Below are 14,640 nucleotides of genomic sequence, written 5' to 3'. Positions count from 1 at the left end.
TTCAATGTTATGGTACTTTTCTACCTCAAGCTGGATTACAAAGAAGAAACTAAAAACCTATAATAAAACCAAATTTAAAACAACTAGAATCCAATTAAAAATATCTTAGGCCATTTCCACATGGTCCAAATATTCTCAGTTGAGCAAGAAAAATATCCTGGTTTGGCCAAGAACTTTGCATGGTTTCCAATCCTAAATCTGGTTTGTCCTGCGATATTTCCCTCATCCTGGGTTTTTCAAAAACTGGTAAAATGTTGATCTTTCCCAAAAATCCTGCATTGAATCTCTTCTGTGCGAAGGCCACGGGAGCAAAACTGATTTATTTTTCCCACCCTGCATGATCTCCCTGCCTTACATCATGTCAGTTACATTTCTGCTGAGTTGCAACCCATCCTTCCCAAAACGTTCCCCAAGCAAGTTTTCTGCCCTTTTGACAGCTCTTCCAGGAGCCAGGCAAGTGAGCCTATGCAGGAAAGCATGAGTGTTCGCCCCATTCCAGATCGCTCTCATCCAGTGGCGTAACTAGGCACACTGCAGCCCTGGGCAAAACCTGAGTTTGATGCCCCCCCCCCCCAGGTGCGTGCCTGGTGCAATGCATACTCCCCGGCCCCCTTGTAGCTACGCCCAGTGGCGTATCTAGGCAAACTCATGTTTGGTGGCCCCCCATGGGCAACTGCCCTCCCCCACCGTGACCAAGCAATGATTTTTTACACCAGGTCATTTCAAAGTCACTATCACATTATAGAACATCCCCCAACTCACAAATCTGAACACAACAATAGGCCATGCCACACAGCAGAAATAATTTTTTTGAAAACATTTTCAAAATGCTTTCAAAATGTTTCATTACTGCTATGAAAACATTTTATGGTGTTGTATCCAGTTCCTCCAATTGGGGGAAACGGCATCACTTTCAATGTTGTTTAAACTGGGAACCCCAGATTCTCCCTTTAAGGTGGATTTAAAAAGAGAATCTGGTTCCCTAGTTGGAATCCACCCCCAAACAGCACCATTTTCAATGGTGTTTAAACTAGGGAGCCCAGATTCTCCTTTTAAATCTACCTTAAAGAGAGAATCTGGGGTTCCCAGTTTAAACAACATTGAAAGTGATGCTATTTGGGGGTTGATTCTCCCCCACCCTGAAACAGCATCACTTTCAATGTTTAAACAGGGGACCTCAGATTCTCCCTTTAAATCCATGCCAAGGGGAGGGGGAATTTAAAAGGAAAATCTGGGGAAATTTGGGGGGTGCCTGCTGTCAGGGGTGCAATTATTAAGCTAGCAGCACCAAACTTTCAGGGTATCTTTAAGAGACTCTCCTAATGATACCACCCAGGTTTGGTGAAGTTTGGTTCAGGGGGTCCAAAGTTATGAACCCTCAAAGGTGTAGCCCCCATCTTCTATTAGCTCCCATTGGAAACAATGGGGGATGGGGCACCCCCTTTGGGAGCCCATAACTTTGGACCCCCTGAATCAAACCTCACCAAACCTGGGTGATAGCATCAGGACAGTCTTCCAAAACAACACCCTGAAAGTTTGGTGCCGCTAGCCAAAAAACTGCGCCCACTGCAGGCCAAAAATGGAAAACCCACTAAAATACCAACCCCCCCCCCCAACAAACAAACCCTGCATTTTTGGCGCCTGTCACAAGGGGGTGCCCTGGTCAACTGCCCACTTTGCCCAACGGGCATTACGCCCCTGCTTTCACCAGTGCTGCTCACTAGCTGAGCCACAGCCAGCCCAGACCTGCTGCTCCTAGTTCACGTTCCCAATGGGATCCTGGGAGGGAAGTGAAGGGGTGGGGAAGCACCTGCCTGGCAGGATGCTCTCATTCCATGACAGTCCAAAAGCAAGTCAAATGTTATTTGGTATATCAAGGGGATGTATGGGAATGTCTTGTGCTGTGGTTTCCTGCACACCTTTAAATGTGGATGGGACATAGAGCTCTACCCAGTATTGGTCAAAAGTTTTTACTTAGTATAGCACAACGTGCCGTGTTGCTCACTGCACCGGCTCCTTTCCAAAGCTAGAGAAAAAGTGTGTGTGTATCCTGTTTGGTTTTCCTGTGGTTGCTGTGGATCCATCAATCCTTTGGGAGGAGGGGGGAAGAGCCAATTAGAATGCAGCACACCAGGGAAGTTCGAGCATGCGTGCTGCATCCATGTAGTAAAAACAAATAAAAGCCGGGCTCGTGCAAAAGAAATTGGAGAATTTCCTCCCAGTCTTAACTCGACTCCTTCCACAGAAATGGACACCCATGTAAAGGGAGAAATAGTCCCGGATTTTTAAATACCAAATAAAACCTGGTATAATTATGCTGTGCGGAATTGACCTTAGAGTATAATAACCAGCACCAGCTCATCAATCCATCAGTCATTCAAATATTTTTTTTTATAATAGAAAAGACTTTTTGAAGACCCACAGAGATGGCATCAATGTCATCTTCTAGGGGAGAAAATTTCTTGATACTCCCTACATATAGGTGCTGGATTCACAAGTCCAGCAGGTCCCAGAACACTCCCATGAAGTGGAGCCAGGCCTAAAATGAATAGTTCTGTTTTCCGAAGCATGGACATTCAAAAACTGAAGTGGCACCTTTTCAGTTGATTCTTAGCAATGTTCCGACCAGGAATATTCAAGGTTTTCGTCAGAAAACAGAACATTCCTTGTGTTAAGAAAATACCACAGTGGACTTTGGCCATTGTTACCAGCTTACACATAGCTATTCGTGGACATCTTTGGCACCCCATGGGTCCAATACTTTGACGCTTTTCCTGTCTTGTTTAATTTTCTCCTGCAGCTGGATAAAGTATCAGTGTAGAAAACTTTGTGCCAAGTCCAAAAACCACAGCAAAATTCACACAGCAGAGCTTGCCCAGGACAAATGCAAGGAGGACTGGTTGTGGAACTACCAGCTGAATGAAGTCAACCTCTTCAGTTTGTTCAATGAGTACTTGGAGATGAGTTAAGTGAAGTCGGGGTATGGCTATGGTGGGTGATGAATATCAAGAACTTGACTACATAGCTCTACCTAGCAAGGCAATAGGTTTTACCTCGCGTGGTTCAAATAAAGAAACATTACTTTGTACCTTCTGTCTATGTGACTAGTCTCACATAGTCAATGCTAGGGGTAGCTGACCAATAGCTTAATCAATGAACTGGCCATAAAACTCTGACCTCAGTAGCTAATTAGCATGCACACAGTTAACCCCTTCATGTCTGAATTGTGACAGACGCTTGCAAATACCAACAATTGGCTTTGTGGCATTTGTGGCACCAAATAAATTAATGTTTGGTGGCATGCACCTTAAGTTGTTTTGTTTTGTTTTGGTCTGGCAAGCTTCCTCTGCTTGATGATCCTTATGTTTTAATGCTGTTTTTGTTATGTTGGTTTTTAAAAATAATTTATTTATGATAATGCCTATTTTTAAAACTCTCTCTGCTGCTAATGCATTATTGTTATTTTCACTGCTGTTTTATTATTTTAATACCCTTTTGGGCTATGATTATTTTACTAAAGTTTTTTAGTAATTTGATATGCTTTAACCAAGGTTGTATCTATCTAAAACGGCTCTCTGCTTCATATGTGCCCCTCTTGGAGGTGAGTGAGTACTCACCCCATTCACAGTCTCCACTTGGAGATTGCAAATGGGGGTGAGCTAACTTGCCCCATCTCGTTCTCCACATGGAAGTTGAGTGTGTGGCTGGCCCCATGCCCAACCTTCACATGGAGGGGATAGCAGTGGAGCCTGTTCAAGTCTGGCCCCAGCCATGCTTGGACAGAAGCTGGATGCTCTGGAGCCTTTATACTGTTGGCTCTGCTGGTCCACCCCCAAAGCTCCATCTCCAGTCAAGTGGAGCTTGGGGGCAGAATGAACAGTGTCAAACTAGAGGGATTGAGAGCGTCCAGCTTCAGTCTGAGCTCAATTGAGTAGCTGGTAGTGCAACACGTTTTCTGTTGTTCCTGTATTTGACATTGCACCCAATATTCGATATATTGAGCTCAGCTGAGGCCAGGCTTGGATCTAGCTCTAAACTCCAGGTTGCTCAGCTGAGACCAGACTTGGATGTATCTCTAAGCTACAGGTTGCAGCTTAGAATTGGGTCCAAACCAGGCCTTAGCTGGGCTCAAATGGGGCCTTTCTGCTCCTGTTTCCACATGGAGATCAGATGTAGCATACCCAACCTCCACATTGAGAGGGGGGTGGGGTGATCCCTGCTCCGCGGCCTTCAACTGCATCCAGAATGGAGATTCCCTGACCGGGACACAGTTTTGGAGGACGCAACTCCAAAATGCGCCCCCGAGAAGCTCAAGACCCCTCCTGCCCCCCTAGATATGCTACTGTATCTTGTAGGCTGCCATGAAAGTTAAGGCTGCCTTGAATGTTAAATTTGACTACGAGGATTAAATATTTAATAAATGGAAAGAATGTCTAATCAGTGATCAGTTCTATAGGCATTGTTTTTTCTGCCAAGTGACTGACTTGTGGTGACCCCTGCTGGGGTTTTCAAGGAAAGAGATGTTCAGAGGTGGTTTGCCATTGTCTGCCTCCCCATCACAACCCTGGTATCCCTTGGAGCTCTCCTCTTCAAGTAGTTGCCAAGGTCAATCCTGCTTAGTTTCTGAGATCTGACAAGATCAGGCTTGCCTTCCACAGTGGTCCATTTTATTGTTGTTAGTTACAGCTAATCACTATTAATTTTGTATTTTCTGAATATTTTAACATTTATGTTTCCCTATTACTATCATAGCCCTGACCTGGATAACCCAGGATTAGGGTTGCTAGACCCCTCCCGCTTTGGGCTTCTCTCCCCAGCTGGCTGTCTAGAGTCTTATCAGCAACATGATGACATCACTTCAGGAAGTGATATCACTGTGCCAATGACATTGAGGTCTGGACCTCATTTCATGTGTAGGACCTCCACCCCATGCCCTACTAGTCAGTGGCCAAGGGGTTCCTGGCAACCCTACCCAGGACAGCCAGATCTCATCAGATCTTGGCAGCTAAGCAGGGTTGACCCTTGTTAGTATTTCAAATAAGGAATATACACTTTAAACAACCCTTTTAGAATACACGGTTTCAATTTTTTTTGCATAATTTTATTCTACTTTTACTTGATGTGAGGAGGTGCAAAAACCTGTACAGGACTGGATAGCCTTTGGGCCAGGGACTTCCAGCAGGTTTCCCTCCGACAAATGGAGGGACCTCGCGGGGCAATATGGGGAGAGGTGGTCCTGCAGGTATACTGGTCCAAGACTGCTCACAGCCTTAAAGGTTAACACCAACACTTTGTAAATGATCCAGTACTCAACTGGCAGCCAGTGAAGCTGATACAGGACAAGTGTAATCCGGTCTCTACTCAAAACACTTCCGCGAGGACTCTGGCTGCCGCATGTTGAACAAGCTTAAGTTTCCAAATCACAGACAAAGGAAGGCCAGTGTAGAGTGAGTTACAATAGCCCAATCTGGAGGTGACCGTTACATGGATTACTGTGGCCAGGTCAGAACGGGAGAGATTCAGAGCCAGTTTCCGTGCCTGTTGCAGATGGTAGAAAACCACCTTGAACTAGAATTCTTAAACTAGAAATGTTCCAGTCATGGGATTACATAAAACATGATAGGAGTTGTCTTTAGGCTTCTAGCAGTTATGGTATGCAGGCTATTGGGCTATGGTGCATTTCTGAAGGGGCAGGAAAGGTAATACTTTTTAGAATGCTTTCTGCCATTTAGTATTTCTCTTCAGTGTCCTGTGTTCTAAATCCTCAGTGATCCAATACAGCTTCACCACCATTTTTGTGGCGGCCTTCCCCCTTGCCCCATTGCTGGCCTTTATCAACAACCTCATTGAAATTCGGTATGATGCTATCAAGATGATGACACTTCAGAGGCGCATGGTGCCCAGGAAAGCCAAAGATATTGGTAAGGTGATGATTAGGAAGAAAAACACCCTATTCAGACCATTCAGGATGTCACCCCTGGGATTTTTAGTGTGATGATGCTGGATTCATGTACAAAGTAGCCACTGATCTTGGCTGAGCTGAGTGAAAAATGTATTTAAGGAAGGGGCAATAGTACAGGTACCAACCAGTCTTATATACACTAGGGGACAGCCTTGAGAATTGCACTTTCTGATACTCTGCTACATAGCTGTATTCTTATGACCAGATATTGTGAGGGACACAAGATTTCAAAGACCTTTACTGAGTCCATGTGCCATGCACAGAGCCCCCTCTGTAAGATAAAACCCGGAGAAATGGTTTAAATGACCTCTGCAGGATTCAGCATCAGCAAGGGAAAGAGCCAAGCAGCAAAGGAATCATTAGCATCTAACACTTGGACCTAGTCTGGAGAATTAGCCTTAAGTGCATATGCTCAAGCCTCAGAAATAATTTGCCACGTATGTTGTAACTGGCTGGCAAATGAAGTCTAAGCCTGGCTTAAAATGGCTAAACCTATAATAGAAACTTGGAGCCTGCCTTCCTGCCTTTGCTTGGTCAACAGGACAATGTATTATGCTTGCTGCACTCCAGGCTCCAGATCTTCTTGCCTGAAGCCACTGACCTCAGGGACCCTCTCCAGGTCTGAATTTGGCATTCTTCTGATATAAGAACTTGATTAGAAACTGGTGGGAGAATGAAAGAAAGAGTTGGAACTGGTTGTTCCCATTCCTGTTTATAATTGCCTTGATCAGGGAACCAATAACCACATTCTTCAGCCAGTTCTGGAAGCTGGGGGCAGCAGGGGATGCTCTCAGCATCAAGCTGACCAAGGGAATATGTCACTTTCTCTCCCTTTGCAGGTATCTGGTTGCAGGTCCTGGAAGCGATTGGAATTCTGGCTGTCATTGCTAATGGCCTGGTGATTTCCATCACCTCAGACTTCATCCCTATGCAAGTGTATAAATACACACATGGCCCATGTGCACAGAAGAACTACTCTGGCATAGAGTGAGTGCCATGCATGAGCTGCCTAGCAGCACTGAAGATGCAGAATGTGACAGTCATTGCTGTGATATTCTTAGAGCTGCAACTGCTCCCCCACTGCCAGAAAAATAACACCTCTGGGTTAGGGACCATCTATAAAATAGGTCCCACATACTGGAGGGTGATGGGAAGATTTTGAAAGGAAGAATTTAGTACTATTTAAAGTCGGCAAAATATGGCAAGGTGGGGAGAATGTTTTAAAAGTTAGCCTAGTACCATTCCACTGGCAACAACATGCCTAGTGTATTTCTCCAGCACAAGTTCTTAGATAAGTTCTGAGAAACATGTAAAACAGCCTTGAATCAGAGAAAGAAACCTTTGCCTTGCAGACGTGTGCCATGGACACAGAATGATTTACAATACCTTGCTTATGCCCTTAAACAGGCTCAGATTTGCATCCTGCCACCTTTGTGGCCAGGTGTGGGTTAAAGGTAGTTCTTCTTCCCCAGTGCCCCTTTTCTGCTTTAGTCTGTCTCTTCTCCTTGGTTGTTTAAGTGCCCTGCCCTGCTTTGCCATGTAACCTCCACTGCACAAAAATGAATGATATCAGCTAAAGCAAGGGCAAGTCAAAGGTGGTCAAAGGAGTGGATGGATGTTCTCCATGAGATAGGGAGGTAAAATGCCCATCAGGTTGTTACCAGGCAAAAATATGAGCAAAAGTTCACCTGGATGGATATGGATGACACTGAAGTGACTTTTCCATCCCTGGCCCAAGTTCAGTCTGTAACATGAACTGTTGAGTAATATGGTGATAAAGCTGGTTTCCCAAAGTTCTTTAAGCCAGGTTTATTTTTTAGGAGAATCATCTTATTGATGAAAAAATATGGTTTAGGGGATTTATATATATATATAACAACACATCAACAGTGTCAAATCTAATTCATTTGCTTTGAGAAAATATACACAAGTAAAATATGTAAAATGAAAACAAATCAGTTTGGAAAACAAATCAGTACTGGAAACTTTTCTAAGCCTTGCCAGGGTCTTGGAATCTGCATAACTTATCTAGGACACAATTGCACCCCAATTCATTACTTTGTTGTTGTTTTTTGCCTGTTGATTAGCTGTTTGACAGGTTATGTAAACCGCAGCCTTTCGGTATTCTACGTCCAGGACCTCAAGAATCACAATGAACTGTCAGATCTTAAAGACTCCATGGGGAATAAAATAACACACTGCAGGTACTGGCAACTGTGTGTTTTTCTTTCCATATTTTGAGCTTTACCTTGGAAGCCTCACAGCCTAATCCATTAAGCAGAATACATATATAAGCCTCATTTTCTTTCACTTTACCAGCATAGCACCATAATGGTGTGTCTCCTGCTTTCCTTACATGAGATGTATATGAGCAGCCCAATGAATGGAAAACCAGCATAATGCTGGGCTAGAGATGACTTTCATTCCATCCCAATTACACTTCATATGTGTTAGGATGATGACTAGCTGGTAGAAAACAGCCTCATCTTTTTGTGAAGTTGGTGCCTTAGCCTTGAGTGCTGAAAAGCATAGAACTTCTTTCATCTTGATGGCTTTGTATAATTTGATACTGGTGAATAGCAGATATTTTCATGTAGTTTATCTAAAATACTATTCGTATCATGTATTTTCAGGATACAAAATGGCTAAAAAAAGTTTGCACCAAGTAATGTCTGCAATATCTCATTTCTGCTCCAATTACAAGTTTCATAGCCGTGCAAGGATAGGGCGGGCTATAAATAGAATCAAATTTAAAAAAATAAATAGCTGGATAGTAAGTCTATTTTTAAACAGAATAGGAGTGAAGAGTATGGTTGATCTCTTCCATCTCTGTTGGTTCTGGAAAAAATGTATGAAAATAAAAAGTTTGCTGAGACAGAACACTGCAAAATTTATGTTCTGCTATGCTCCTTCCTGCAGATACAGAGATTACCGGAACAGTGATGACTACAGTTACACTGACGAGTTCTGGCATGTTTTTGCAGCACGCCTTGCCTTCCTTATCTTGTTTGAAGTAAGTGTTCTAGATAGAATGCTATGGGAGGCAGCCTCTGGCAGAATCCCAGCAGGTTGGTTTGGGAGAGTGGGATCACTGAGATCTGCTTAACTGTGTTGCTGTAGGTGTATTAAGATCTCAGTTGTCTCCACTGTGAATTGGTAAACTGCAGCTATGATATTCCTAACGGATTATGGATTGATTGATTGATTGATTGATTAGATTTGTATACCGCCCTCCCCCGAAGGGCTCAGGGCGGTGAACAACAGCTGCAAATAATATGACCAATAATCATCACATTAGCAACAACCATCAAAAAACATAATATCAATAAGCATGAAATAATGACAAACACACTAAAATAATCTTCTAGGTGCACCTTCTAGAGCCCCTTCCGCACATGCAGAATAATACATTTTCAATCCACTTTGCAGCTGGATTTTACTGTGTGAAGTAGCAAAATCCACTTGCAAACAACTGTGAAAGTGGATTGAAAGTGCATTATTCTGCATGTGCAAAAGGGGCCTAGGTGCAGCTTTATTAAATTGTCCTGGGCTTCATACATGTTTAACTGATGCTTTGCATATAACAGAAGAAACACATATTTACCACTCCTTTCAAGAGCTCCATAACAAAAGAAGTTTTCTTTAGTAGCAGCCAGACTGTGTCTATCTGTAGGATATGGGAACTTGCACTGCACTAGTAAATTGGGCTGAAGCAGGGGCGTGGGGTCACATGTTCCCAGGTGTATGCCATCCTGTCATGTGCGGGGCTGCAAAAGCGTCCCTCACACCCCTCCTCCCTTGTGCTGGTTTGGCTCTTGGGTCAGCACGGGGGAGTAGGGGTGTGCCGTGGGGGGCGATGGTATCCATGGGGGGTGCAAGACTAGCCCCATGGAGAGCTAGTCTGAGTTGCCCCAGGGAAGGAGGGGATAGCATCCATGGGGGGGGGTGCAAAATCGCCCCCACACCCCTTCCTCTTCCCCTCTTGGCCAGCCCTAGCCCCACCAGGCCACCAGCTCAACTAAATGTGGTACGGGGGACATAGCTACCATTGGGAGCCGGGGGCACAGGGGGCGTAGCTACTACAGGGTGTTGGGCACAGGGGGACATAGGTACCATGGGGCATGGGGGCACCATTTTCCCCCAGGCATCATTTTCCCCCACTATGCTTCTGGGATGAAGGTTGGGCCCAGGTTAATTGTTAGAGAAACCAGGTTGTCTGAAATTCCCTTACATGGAGCTGTTCATGTATTATATGTAACATTTAACCAGTGGTGTAGCACAAGGGGGTAGGGTGGGGTGGGGTGCGATGCGATGCGATGGACCAGGCGCGTGCCAGTGTGGGGGTGTGGCAGGGGCATTTCGGGGCATGGGGGCAGGCAGAGGTGTGGCAGGGGCATTGAATGCAGGCATGATCCAGGCGCAGTTCCCGCTCGCTCCGCCCTTGCATTTAACAGATATCTGAATGCGCATTTGGATGGTTTTCCAGCTATTCTTCCTTTCCAGTACTGGCCAGGCCAGACCTGCTCAGCTCCAAAAATGGAATCATGCCTTTAGTCTATTATCTGGGTCTACCTTCTTGTCAGCCAGCAAGCGAGTAGCAGTCTTGGTTTCCAGAAATAGGAAATCCACATTGAATTATTGTTGCGACATCACATTGTTGGCACAGTGGTGGGTTTAGAAGGTTCCCAGACCTCCAGTGGAAAAGTCTATACTGAATGTAGTGAGAGCTTGATTTGGATCAACATTGTTGAATTTCATTATGTACTGATGAAACAGGTGAGCATCCAAAAAAGCCCCTGGCCATTTATTCATGCACTATTTAAATCGCAGCTGTTTGCTTCATAGTGGGTTTTTCGCAGAGGTTTTTTTTTTATTACACAGGAGTTATCCCTCTGTGAAGTGTTCTTTGCCAAGCCAAGCCACCATTTTGGCAACCTGCTTCCTTGTTGTTTTTGTGCAACCTCCATTTGGAGTTGTTGCCTTCCACCACTTTTCCCCTACTATCTTTGGTCTACCAATGATGGTGGCAAACCTTTGGCACTCCAGATGTTATGGACTACAATTCCCATCAGCCCCTGCCAGCATGGCCAATTGGCCATGCTGACAGGGGCTGATGGGAATTGTAGTCCATAACATCTAGAGTGCCAAAGGTTCGCCACCATGGTGCTAGACCATGTTAATTTCACAGCATGAAAAGAGGAAAAGAAAGAAAGCTCTTCTAATCCTATTCTAATCTAATGGTAGCACGAAGAGTGAGTGGAAGTTCTGTGGTGTTTTTTTTGGGGGGGGGGTGTTGGGGGAAGACCAGGAGGAGTGAGAAAACCCAAAGAAAGCTAAACATAGGCTGACCTCCTTCACTTTCCCTGTGAAGGGAGAGGAAAAGTTGCACTTTTAGAACTTTCAGAAACCACAGGAATTCTCTAATCTGAAGGCAGGGTGACTGTCAAAGGAGAGATTTGTACATAACCAAGAACCAAACCCAAAGGGAATGTATGCTCAGTGTGAAGAAAATGACAAATGTCCAAATGGCTACTGTGAAGCAATCGAGAACAGCACATTATATTGGCTACTGTTGGTCTCTGCCTAGATGGTGATTATGACCTGTTTCTTTTGAAGAACAAAATCTGACCAAGCCGTTGGCTTTTTACAGCATGTGGCTCTGTGCATCAAACTAATTGCAGCATGGTTTGTACCTGATGTCCCTAGACGGGTTAAAAATCAGCTTCTGAAAGACAAATGTGAGAAGCTAAAGAAACAGCTATGGTAGGTAGTTTTTGTCTTACGTATAATTCTCCTAACATAAGTAGACACTTTACAAAAAGTTCACCACAGGGGTTGCAGGTCTGGGAAATTATTACCCCTGGACCTTCTCATTGTTCAAAGAAGCAGACTCCACATAATAATGTTATGATTATGATCCTAAGCACACCTTGAAATAAATATCAGTGAAACTAGTGGGACTTACTCTGAATAAGATGCCTTGGCTTGGGGTGCAGAAGTGGTGGGAGGGACACCAGTATTCCATATTGAGAGCCAGTGTATTGAAGTGATTGGACTAGGATCTGGGAAAGCCAGGTTCAAATACCCATGCTGCCATAGACTCTTGCTGAGTGACCTTTGACCAGTCCCACACTCTCAGCCTAATTTATCACACTGGATTGTTGTGAAGATAAAATGGAGAGAAGAAAGATGCAAGTGCTTTGGGTCCCATCGGGAAGAAACATGGGGCATAGATGATGGAAATAAATATCTGCCAGTCTGATTCTTGCATTTTAATTTAACTGTAGGTCATTCTCTTGACATGTAATTATTATGTCATCTTGTGGCTAAAAGCAAAGACAATAAAGGCACTCAGTCACTAGAGCACATTTTCATAACTAGGCTGGTGATCTCACAATCCCTGGAAGCAATTAGATCTGTACATTTTTACTCTCACTTTCATTCAAGCAGCTCATAGCCCTTGTGACTCTCCCATAAAATAAATCTTACTTTGGCCTTTAGAATTTGGACAGGGCCTATGAGAGGGAACTTTGAATAGTCTGCAGCCGTGAGATTGTTCAGCACTATACCCTTCTCAAACATAGCATTAATAATCAAAACCCACAGAGGACTCAGTCTCTCCAGACAGATTCAGACCTGCCACTAGCTGAAGGATATTGGCAAGTAACACAGACTGAAGGCAGAAAGAAGATGTGGCAATGCCTATGGTACCTATAGCTCTGAATATACAGTTTATAGTTATAGCTCTCCACACATCAAATGTTTTTGCTTACAAGTACAGTGGCAAACTCATTTATATAATGAGAATGCTAAATCACATAAGGATTCAGTAGGAACATCTCAACTGGATAGCAAGAATTACAGCGGTAGAGAACATTTACTTGTGAATCAAACAAAAAACCCCTCACAGGTCCTTCCCACAAAAACATTGTAGTCTTGCCATGGTTTAGATACAGGAATCAATGAGAGGCCAACTGGCAAGTAGATATGGATGCAAATTCCCACTAGATTTAAACATTTGGACTTTATCTTGCACCAACGTAAACAATAAGTGGTGGTAGCAGTAAAAAAAGCTATCTTCTGCAAGGTGATGACCATACATCAAGTGTTCAGTGAATTCTATCCTGATTTTAAATATACAGTTTTTCCTTAACATGCTCAGAGGGGCTTACAAAGGACTCCAAGTAATCTCCCATCCAAGCTCTGACCAGTTCCACATTTCCTTCCTTTTCTATTGCTTATAAGAGTTTGTTAAAGTGTTGTAAGATGCAATGGTGAAATTATGAAATCTGTTTTTCTATTGTTTAGTGATATGGATAACTCCACAGAAGTATAGTGAAATGACATGAAGAGTGTTGAGAAGAAATTTGGAGCCAGTGCCTTGCAGAATAATGCTACAGACTTTGAAGATGCCAGATGAACTTTGTGGGCCTTGTTCTCTTCTTGATGCTGCTGTTGGACCTTGTCTCTTCACCGGAATGTAAAGATAGTTTTATATGGCGAGGTAATTTTGAATATTTCAACACTCCTCAACAAGATGAAAGTATATGGTAGGAATACAGCTATATGTGAGAATGAGGCAGAATTAAATGGGTATGTTTGCACTTTCAATAAAATGAGAATTTGTTGAAAGGTTCAAAAGTATTTTGGTTGACCAGGATTTCCATTTACATCTAACATGAGTGACAGGGAAGATCCCACCACCCACAACACATCTGGCATTTACAATGAAAATTGTATGTCTCATAAGCAATGGTCATAAGCCAATGTGATATTTCTACCTCCATTCATGGGTGTGTATCTATATTTTATTTTCATCCTTATTTTGCTAATGTCCCTGGAGTTGGATAGAAATGTATTAGACTTGGAGTCTAGATTCTTTAGATAAAACTCAAAGGCATGTGTACACAGTACTTGTGAAGTCTTTATTTGCAGAAAAGTTGCAAAAAAAATCTCCCAGTATTTGCAAACTCCCAGCTTGAAGAATTGGATATAACAGATGCTGAAAGGGAAATTCACTAAAAGAAAGGGAGAAAACTCTTCAAAGTAACTTATGCATCTATTGTCTCATTTTCCTTGCCTTTCCACTGACATGCTGTTGGATATGGGAAGATTCTGTGTGTCTATAAAAGTGATGTTTAATTCAGATCTAAAAATCACTTTTAAGGCCTTATCTATATAGTAAATGTTTTCTCTTATTTAGTCCAGTGAGCCTTTAAAGTGGATGCCCTCATTCAGGCTTCAAAAGCTGTCATTTATGTGTGTGAGAAAGCAGAAGCGTACCAGGGGGAAATGGCGCCCGGAGACAAATTGTCTCCAGGGTGCCCCCCAGGCTCTGCCCACCACCACCCTAGCTCCGCCCCTGATGCCCCCAGGCTCCACCCCCACTGCCCTCGACCACGCCCATGTCACCCTGAACATGGGCAAGGTCTAGGTTGCCCATCTCCCCCCCAGACTCCCCCTGCTGGCTGGGTTCCCAGCTGGCAGCCTGCAGTCTCTTCTGACCTCCCCTCCAGGCAGGCCAGAAGAGTCTGCAGTCCTGGCCTCGGAGACCTTCTTTTATAAGCACTGAGGCCAGGGGGTGGGGCTTGGGGAGTAGGAAGGGGTGGGACTCCCCAACCCCCACCCCCGGCCTCAGTGCTTATAAAAGAAGGCCTCTGAGGCCGGGACTGCAGTCT

The 14,640-nt window shown here is 44.0% G+C and overlaps 1 protein-coding gene across 1 annotated transcript in view; it reads left to right on the top strand.

Moving 5' to 3' along the window:
* Positions 1-14,342, top strand: part of ANO9 (anoctamin 9) — a 51,554-nt gene extending 37,212 nt beyond the window's left edge. The window contains exons 18-24 of the mRNA XM_048483399.1: positions 2,801-2,964; positions 5,769-5,921; positions 6,802-6,949; positions 8,050-8,166; positions 8,882-8,975; positions 11,613-11,725; positions 13,271-14,342. Of these exons, the coding sequence (XP_048339356.1) occupies positions 2,801-2,964; positions 5,769-5,921; positions 6,802-6,949; positions 8,050-8,166; positions 8,882-8,975; positions 11,613-11,725; positions 13,271-13,298 (817 nt within the window). The 3' untranslated portion in view covers positions 13,299-14,342. The remainder of the gene's footprint in view (positions 1-2,800; positions 2,965-5,768; positions 5,922-6,801; positions 6,950-8,049; positions 8,167-8,881; positions 8,976-11,612; positions 11,726-13,270) is intronic.
* Positions 14,343-14,640: the final 298 nt, after the last annotated feature.

This window comes from Sphaerodactylus townsendi, linkage group LG02, assembly GCF_021028975.2.
Source record: "Sphaerodactylus townsendi isolate TG3544 linkage group LG02, MPM_Stown_v2.3, whole genome shotgun sequence".
Classification (NCBI taxonomy): domain Eukaryota; kingdom Metazoa; phylum Chordata; class Lepidosauria; order Squamata; family Sphaerodactylidae; genus Sphaerodactylus; species Sphaerodactylus townsendi.
This window is presented reverse-complemented; position numbering and strand designations above follow the sequence as displayed.